This window comes from Helobdella robusta, assembly GCF_000326865.2.
Source record: "Helobdella robusta unplaced genomic scaffold HELROscaffold_20, whole genome shotgun sequence".
Classification (NCBI taxonomy): domain Eukaryota; kingdom Metazoa; phylum Annelida; class Clitellata; order Rhynchobdellida; family Glossiphoniidae; genus Helobdella; species Helobdella robusta.
In genome coordinates this window covers 1,831,601-1,841,277 of record NW_008704084.1, presented here as the reverse complement: position 1 = coordinate 1,841,277, position 9,677 = coordinate 1,831,601, and the positions used below count along the sequence as shown (strand labels likewise).

General features: G+C 33.5%; 2 protein-coding genes across 2 annotated transcripts in view; one reads left to right on the top strand and one right to left on the bottom strand.

Annotated features, from left to right (window-relative positions):
* Positions 1 to 1,691: 1,691 nt before the first annotated feature.
* On the bottom strand, positions 1,692 to 4,810 carry HELRODRAFT_171320 (hypothetical protein; the record flags this gene model as incomplete). Its single annotated transcript, XM_009018047.1, has 4 exons — positions 1,692 to 1,763; positions 1,898 to 2,128; positions 4,022 to 4,130; positions 4,725 to 4,810. The coding sequence occupies 4 exons, from the start codon at positions 4,808 to 4,810 to the stop codon at positions 1,692 to 1,694; spliced, it is 498 nt and encodes a 165-aa protein (XP_009016295.1).
* Positions 4,811 to 9,272: 4,462 nt separating this feature from the next.
* HELRODRAFT_171319 (hypothetical protein) overlaps positions 9,273 to 9,677 on the top strand; it is a gene marked incomplete at both ends in the record, with an annotated part of 4,121 nt that continues 3,716 nt past the window's right edge. Inside the window, one exon of the mRNA XM_009018046.1 lies at positions 9,273 to 9,386. Within this exon, the coding sequence (XP_009016294.1) occupies positions 9,273 to 9,386 (114 nt within the window). The remainder of the gene's footprint in view (positions 9,387 to 9,677) is intronic.

The following is a 9,677-nucleotide window of genomic DNA, read 5'->3' as shown; positions in this document are numbered from 1 at the left end:
TTGCGACTTTGTTGTAGGAGCGCTCAAATCAAATCCGGGATCTGTGCGGATAAAAATGCCTTGCCTCATACGGAAAGCCATGAAAACAATTAATTAACATTTTTTATTATTATTTTTATTATTTTTATTATTAATTTTATTATTTTTTATTATTAATTTTATTATTTTTTATTATTAATTTTATTATTTTTTATTATTTAATATTATTATTTTGTTATTTATTTTATTTCAGATTTCAATTCCACTGATTTTAAAGCTGCTCACGTGATTTTTTGCTTGAATTTGATTTGTTGATCATTATCGTCCGTAGTATCATTATTATCATTATCATCGTCATCGTCCGCGCACCATCATCATTATCATCATGGTTGTTGTTGTTTAGTTGTTATGTTGTTGTGCTATTGTTGTGTTGTTGTGTTTCTGTGTTGTTGTAGTTGTTGTGTTGCTGTGTTGTTGTAGCTGTTGTTATTGTTGTGTTGTTGTTGTTTTCTGTTGTGTTGTTGGTGTTGTTGTTTTCTGTTGTGTTGTTGCTGTTGCTGTTGTTTTTGTTATTGTTGTCAACATAGAACTTTACTACATTGAAAGACTTCTCACCATTAAAAAGTCCTCTTCACGAAATCATTTCATCATCACACCTCAATATGAATCATTCAATTAATGTTCGACTACACACGATATGATATGATATCATGTTGAATATGATACGATGCGTTACGATATATGATATGATATGATACGATATGATTTTTGACTTAATTGAGAATATCTTTTTTTACAGGATATGATTTAATTATTTCAATTATTTAAGTTATTTATAAAGAAAAACTTCTAGTTTGAATTCAATTGTTTTGTTTGACTTGATAAATTTTGATGATCATTTTTGTTCTAAGTAATTTCTGCTCATTTTTGGCTAAATTTAACTTGTTTTCATTGGCTAGCTATACGATTTTATTTTCATTTATGTTGTTATTTTCCATTAGGTTTATGTTTTTATTTGGTTTGGGTTGGGTGGCCGTACAAGCTCGTTTGAGCTCCTGTGTCTTCATGCTTTTTGCTGAATAAATTTAATTGTATATGATAAGATATGATACGATATGATAGGATTTAATATGATATGATATATGATACATGATATGAAAATTACCCAAACACATTCCACCGTTAACATACCACATTACATATATATATATATATATATATATATATATATATATATATATATATATATATATATATAACTGGTAGAGTTGCAGCGTCAAATTAAAATTGAGAATATGAGTAGATTTAATTAAATAGTACGCACCAACCACGACACATCTGTTTTATGAGCTGACCAGTTCTAATCGAATCGCATTTAATCAAATAAAAAAACGCGTCAAGCCGTTTCTATGACGTGACTGCACCATACTAGGTGACGTCATGCAAAGGACATCTCCTGACGTCACCATGGCAAATCACGTGAGTGCGTTTCATTGATCCGAACAAATATAAATATCAATAGATAATTATTATTGTTATTTTTGTTGTTATTATTGTTTTTACGATTATTATTATTATTGTTATTGATGTTATTATTGTTATTATTATTAACTCTAGCTGTATTCATTCACAGTGAACGACTGACGAGCTTCAGTAGATTAATTCATTCATCATTTCATTCAAATACATCTCCTCATTTTATGCCATTTTATTTATTTCCATTTCACATCATTCTTCTCTTCTTTGCATTTTTTTATTGACATTGTTTTTGTTTTTACTTTGAGCTGATTAATTAAAGTGTTTTCATTATTATTATTATTATTATTATTGTTGTTGCTGTTATTTTTATCATCATCATCAAAGTATCATCATCATGTCATCATCATCATCATCCTCATCACACCACGTGACCACTAACCTCAACAGCCTCTACCCTCTCGTTGAGGAGTTCCTCCAGCTTTCTCTTCATCTTCTTCATCACCTCCTCTCCCTGTATCTTCTTCACAATGGGCTCGGTCAGTAGATATTCCTGCGTGTTGGGTGGGTGGACTGGTATGAGGTGGGTTAATGTGAGGTGGGGCGAGGTGTGGTGGGGTGGAGTTGGGTGGGGTGAGGGGGCATACAACGTTGTGTAGATGCATGCATTGTGCTTCAACAAATGTTAACGTTTATTGAATTGAGATTATTTACAATATTTTGAATTGTCTATTTGGAATGCTAAAAACCATACCACTCAAATCGAAAGCGTTAACATCAATCAATTATAATAGGTGAACATGCGACGAACAATATTGATTGCAAGCACAAAATAAAGTAACACGTCATGTTATTCAACATGTCAAATGTCATTGGAATGAAAAAATATCATGTCTTTGTAATGTTTCCACAATAAAATGGAGAGACACATGGTCGTCAGTGAGTTCACAATGTCTGCAGGAACTCAATTCCTGTTAGAATGTCTGATCAGACAGTGTCTGACCGAAGATTGAAAATTCATGTGAGTTGCTCAGAACTCCGTCTCCTTCCATTGGATCTTTCTTACAACGGCGCTGCCATATGAGTTTGTTTCTGTCTGAATTAGAGAAATCTTTTCAGCGGTTTTGTTATTCGTTTTTCAATTTTGTTGTTTCACTAGTTGAAGTTTTTTGATTTTTCGACCGAACAATTAATGATGGTTTCCGTATTTTCATTATACGGTACCGGCAATAATTTCAATAAATTTTTTTTCAATTTAAAATGAAAATCCAGCAAGTGTGACTTGTTTTTATTCAAACAGAATCTAAACACTCAGTTCAGTTCGCATCAGTATCGAAATGAAACGCGCAAATTGCATTGCCTGTTGTTTAATAATGCAGCAGCTACAAAGCATCGACGCGCGCAGACAGAAGAAGGTGAGCAGTTCAGACTACTCAACAACCTCCTATTTGCCGATGTGCATCGTTGTTTGGAGCCAGGATTTTGCACGGTAGATGTTCATGCCAACTGATATTTCTCTAATACCCACTATCAGATGTAAATGCGGAATGTTGAATGAATGTTAAGTCAGGTAAGAAAGAAATTAATTACGTCAGGGCTCTTCACCATCGGCATTCTCTTTATTATATCGCATGTTCTAGGAGCGTTGCAATCTCGGTATTAACGGTAAATTATATTAGAGATAAGCTGATGTTGTGAGAATGAAACTGATTCTAATTTTCAAATGTTTGAACAAAACAAGACAATCGGTGGAAGATGAATGAATGCCATGCAAGCACTGAACAGCTATCAAAAAAACCAATACAAAATTTTCAACCCAACTTTAAAATGGAAATGAGTAGCAGTATATACTGTGTCGAAATATATTTTACAAATACTCTTTACATTTTTATTTTTTAAACGTTTTTAATATTAAACAGTAGTGTGCACGAGAATGGTGCATTTGTGACGAGAGAATTTTAAAGATTCTAACACAAATTTTTGTTCATTACAAAATAAAGTTTTTTTAACTGTTTAACTGATGAAGCATACCTAAGCAGTACACAAACAATTCGCTAACAGCAAAGTTATGCAGTGTCCAGTTTTGAACAGGCAGGCTATCAAACGTTCGACGCGATGGTGCCTCTTGTGCCACTGGGTCCGTATGTATGCACCGTTCGACAAAACATCAAAACCCCCAAACAAAAGGGATGATATTTTAATAACACATGAGCAGAATATTAATCATTTTTCAATCAACATAATGAACAAATATTTTTAAAATAACTGAAAGATACCAACAATTTTTTTCAAATGTAAAAAGTGTTCAAAAAACTGATTTAAGATAATCAACTATTCGGTCAAGACGAAATAAAAATGATAGATCGATTAATCGGACCGACCGGCACATCTCCACAGCGGAGGTACGTGTGTCATCAATCGAAGGTAGGGGTACAATTCATCTGACGAGATGGATCGAAACAGTTGGGTTTCTTAACAATCAAATCAAACAATTCAATTCAAACAATTTGTATTAGATCCACACGGCAAATATTAATCTCAGTACTTCTAAAATACCGGGACCTACCTCGCACATCACAGTTTTTAACGACGAGCGGATCAGTTGAGTGGCGTCTGCTTCACATTCCAGCGGACCTTCTGATTCATTGCAGGAAAGTTGATGCACGTGTTCCCCTCTGCATTATTTAATCAGAAATGTTGACCAGAGGCTCTCAAAAGTTAACCTTGATTTATTGCATCCTAAGCTGATTTGAAAAAATTTTTTCAAGGCTGAAAAGCATGATGAAGATTGCAGGACTCGAGCGAAAAATTTTGTTTCAAAACATGCAAAAAAACACTGCCAAACAATATTGTCCTGATAATTTTACAATTTTTTGAAATTTTTTGTTTTTCCTCTTTCAGAATCATTCTCTGTTTTTCAGACTTGCATCATTCAAACAAAGTTAGTTTCCAGCATTACTTGAGTGAATTGAATTTTCAACCAATAAACTCAGATTGCAAATAAATAAATGAAAAAATTTAGCAAAGTGTGAATGACAAATGTTGCATTGAGATGAGAGTGTTTCTCTTTCCTTCATCCTTCCTCTTTCTCTTCCTTTCTCTACATCTATCTTTGCAGCATTAAATTGCTTATACACTCTGATTCATTGCATGCACAATGGAATATTTTTTGTTTTTATAGGACAACTGCATACATTAGCATATATTGTTGAGCCAGAACTTTATTTTAGTATTTTTTTGGCAAAAAGCAATTGTTTGCATGCCAGAACGTGTTCATCAAATGTTGTACACTGATCAAAAGAGACAGAACCCAATTAGGCACTAAATGCGATCCGTCACGCCTACACGTACACATGTTTGCTCCTATCTAAATAAATAACTAAAAATTTTATAAAATATACATTCATATAAATGTGTGTGTATGTTGTTTCATTATTATATTAATATATTAGTTCAGACTCTTCAGAAAATTTTTACCAATTCATACAACAATCATGATTGATAACAAAAAGTAGAAAGCAAGAACGATGATAAGAGTAAAAAGATCCTCCCTTGAATCTTCTTATCAGAGCAAAACATACTCGCTTGGACTTCAAAAAATCGCATATGGCCTCATCGACTCTGTGGACATGGTCATAATTAGCTACCTCCAACTCTTAGCATTCTTCATCTTCTCCCTCATCATCTTCTTCATTATTTTTTCTAGGATATCATCACCGTCATATCGCCAAATAAATTTTAAAATATAAATAAATAAATATATATTTATATATATTTATATTTATTTACATCACATCGTATCACCAAAAATTTCATTATCTTATCAATGGGAGTAAGTATAGCAAAAACATTGAAAATATCTTTGCTAATTCATTTTATTTTTATCGTTAAAAATAAAATTCATATTGCTGTTATAATTGTGATCAGTATTATTATTATTTATTGTTTATAATTGGAATGATAACAACAATGATAATAATGATAATTATTATTATTAATAATAAATTAATAATAATAATAATTATTATTATTATCTTCTTTAATGTCATCTTCATCGCCACCATCATCATCATCACTACAATTTTGCTCTAAAACCCTAATCATCATCCTCACAAAATTAAATCCTTTTTATAAACTTCATATTTCATTACTTCTTCATTATTATCATCCTCATCGTCAAATTCATCATCAAGGTCATCATCAAGGTCATCATCGTTAAGGTCTTCATCGTCGAGGTCGTCATCTTTAAGGTCATCATCGTCAAGGTCATTATCAAGGTCATCATCGTTAAGGTCATCATCGTCAAGGTCGTCATCGTTAAGGCCATCATCGTCAAGTTCATCATCAAGGTCATCATCATGGTCATCATAAATATCATATCATCGTGGTCATCATCACGGTCGTCCTACTACATCATCATATGAACTTTTAGAATTCCTTCCTCAAGTATCACGCAGATGAGGTCTCAATAAGTCGATGCAAATTGCACATGCACAGCGTGCAGCGGCGTAATTTTCAGATGATATGACATTGCTCCCAAGCGCCGTGCAAGTCATTAGCACGCCTGCACTCACGCTGATGAATAAATAAAACTGATAAATTATTCATTTACAACGAATTTATTATTCGCGAGAAACAAAATTTTTCTTCGAAACGTCGTCACTGACAAATTTTTCATCGCATCTGAGAAGAAGTGAAAGCAATAACTTACGCTCTCAGAATCAATTGATATGGCATAAATAACATTGAATAGAAAATAACTATGTACCTGTGCAATGAAAAATAAATTTCACATTTTAAATGTTTATTATATGTATACTATTTATTTGGGAAAAATTTAAATTGCCCCTTATATATTTTCTCAAAGAGGCATTTGAAACAAAATTCATCAGGTCATATAATGACTTTTTACCAATTTTTTCTTTTTATATAATATTCACCGAAATTGATAAAGAGTTTATTTGTAAATTGTATTAAATTCAAGTGAATGTATTATATTATTGATAATATAAGATCGTCACAAGTTCCTACATAAAGTGCAACAGATAACTGAAAGATGAGCTGGCATAATGGAGAAAAAAGATTGTCACATTTTTAAAAAATGAGTTTATTTAACAAAAGTAAAAGAAGAAATAAAGAATTTGATAAGAATTTTGAAAAAACAAATGTGAAAAGTTATTAGTCTTTGAATGTGGAACGTGCTGCCGAAACTTTTGTGTAAATGATAGCCTTGTGAAGATGATCAAGTAATTTTCGCAAGAGAAAAATAATTTCTCAAGACATCACCAGCTAAGTAGCGTTAACACGAAACCAACATCCTGGTGGTGGTGGTGGTGAACGATGGGGGTGATGAACGACGGTAGTGGTGATGAAGATGATGGTGAGAAAAGAGCAACTTTGACGCAATAAGATGTGAACCTCCCATGAATAAAGACGTGAAATTTCATAAATGCGACGAAATTGCGCAGTTAATAAAAGTAGATGGAGATGTCGCAGTTATGGATTGAAAAATAAAACTAATTAAAATAATAAAAATAAATTAATTAAAATAATTAAAAATAAATTAATAAAAATAATTAAAAATAAATTAATTAAAATAATTAAAAATAAATTAATTAAAATAATTAAAAATTAATTAATTAAAATAATTAAAAATTAATTAATTAAAATAATTAAAAATTAATTAATTAAAATAATTAAAAATTAATTAATTAAAATAATTAAAAATTAATTAATTAAAATAATTAACTTTGTAAAATAATTCAAATGCTTGAAGTGTAAAAAAGGCTGAGAGTTGAAGAATTGTGGAAGTTGTTGGCGGATGTTGGTGAGGGGAGGTAGGGTGGGTTTGGGGTAATTGAGGGAAGGTTCGTTCGTTGGGGGGGTGGGTGGAGGAGCTCAGTACTTCGTGGTCAGCACTTGGATACCTAATAATAACTAGCGGGAAGAAGTTTGTAAAAAATTTGTGAAAGGAGTCGAACATTTGACCATCAGTAAAACGACAGAACAGATTGATATATTGAAAACTTTGATAATAAATTTTTAAAAAGTTCAAAATAATCATTCTGAAGATTGTAACATACAAATTTTAAAATTTAAACTACACTTTGAATTGAATTCCAGTAGTGAATTGAAAAAAAAATTAAGTCGATTTCATCAAGTAGGAAAGGAGATTTGGCATTCTGAGAGAATCATCAATGAAGTTTGAAAAGGAGTTGCGAAATTGTCCGAGGAAGTCGAATTTTTGGATTATAATTTGAAAACTGAACAAAAAATTTCAACTGGTCAAGAAGTCAGTTTGATAGTTGTGATATTGTGAAAATTGTGGATGAAAGAAAACGACGACAAAATGTTGAAACGCTGAATTAATTTTTTGAGTTTCAAAGTTGCTCACATTGTTAAATATGATGAAGGTTGATAACATTTTTTAATCAAATTATAACGTTCAATTTTGTTTCATAAAACACAGTTTGTTTGAAGATAGTTGAACGTACTCGTACAGTCTCAACTAATTAAATTAAACACGAGAACAACAAAATTACATGACTGACTGACTGACTGAATGAATGAATGAATGAATGAATGAATGAATGAATGAATGAATGAATGGATGGATGAATGAATGAATGAATGAATGAACGAACGAACGAACAAACGAACGAACAGACGGACGGACAGACGGACGGACGAACGGACGAAAAAACGGACGAACGAACGAAAACGAAAATGAATGAACGAATTATTTTCGAACAGTTGACTTCGCGGCGTGGTCATGGTTAATGATGCGAGTCATGCAGTGCAGTGACCGCTTTCAAATGCAAACGCAGATCTCCAGCTACCAGATGCAATTGGTGCAATGCTTGGTTCGGTTCGTTTTCATGCTGCGTGTGTTTGTTTGTGTGTGTTTGCGTGTGTGGAGGGTATGTGTGTGTTGTGTTTGTTGTTTGTGTTTGTGTGTGTGTGTGTGACACATTAACACAACAACACAGCGACACAACAACACAACGACACAACAACACAACGACACAACAACACAAGCAAATGATCCTCACTCATTCATATCGAAGAATGTTTCCAACGCAAACAACGCGAACAAAGACCTTACAGATTAATCAATGCCATCAAAAGCTTTCTTCCTCCGTACAGTTGACCCTCTGTGCACGAGTGAAACAAACGGACAGACAAACAAACAAACCTACAGACAGGCAGACAAACAACAGCAAACTTAAGTGATCACTGCCAGGTGAACACGTTTACTCGGTAAAAAAAATTCCATCGCAATAAAGTTATATATATAATTATAACACACACATTTTTACCACACATCAGCAAAAACATGCATGGAAGAGTAATTAAAAATAGAGTAAGTTGAATGTGCAAGTTGAAGAGTACCTGCATGCATGCGCGTGGAACAAAGGAAACTTGCAGACGAGCAAACAGACAATCATTCGATCAAACATAAGAGCACAAAAACATGCAAACACGCTCGCACTTGAACAGATGCAAACACAAACCAAACACAAATGTTCAACGGATGATCTATCACACACACATACACACATACACACACACATACTACACGCACACACGCACACGCACACACTCATAGAAACACGCACAAACAAACACAACGTCAACACACGTAAACACGCAGTTACACCGACCCGGCCAGCGGACAATAAACATCACTTAACAACCGACCACCGTTTAAATGCACGCGTTAACATCAAACATGCTGACGTCATCGAATGAAAGGGATGCTCGTGAATAATTGAAGCGCTTCATAAGTTGGTTTATGTAGGCAGGGAGAAGTTGATATGACGCCGACACATCCGCGTGCCTCACACTTTCGTTCAGGAGCTTCATTGTTCCTTATTGGTGGCCTCATTCGATGTGGTGGTTGTTGGAGGGGGTGTTGGTCTGGATTGGTGGTTGGTGGGAGGAGGTGTTTGTCTGGATTGGTGGTTGGTGAAGAGGGGTGTTTGTCTAGATTGGTGGTTAGTGGGGAGAGGTGTTTGTCTGGGTTGGTGGTTGATGGAAAGGGGTGTTTGTCTAGATTGGTGGTTGGTGAAAGGGGTTGTTTGTCTGGATTAGTGAAAAATTTCATCGGATAATAATCTTTTCGAACAATCACACAGCGTCCCCAGCCAGTGTGATTATTGGTGGCGACTTTTTTTCATTTCAACTGATCATTAGCATTTTTTGGTACTCATCATCATCAT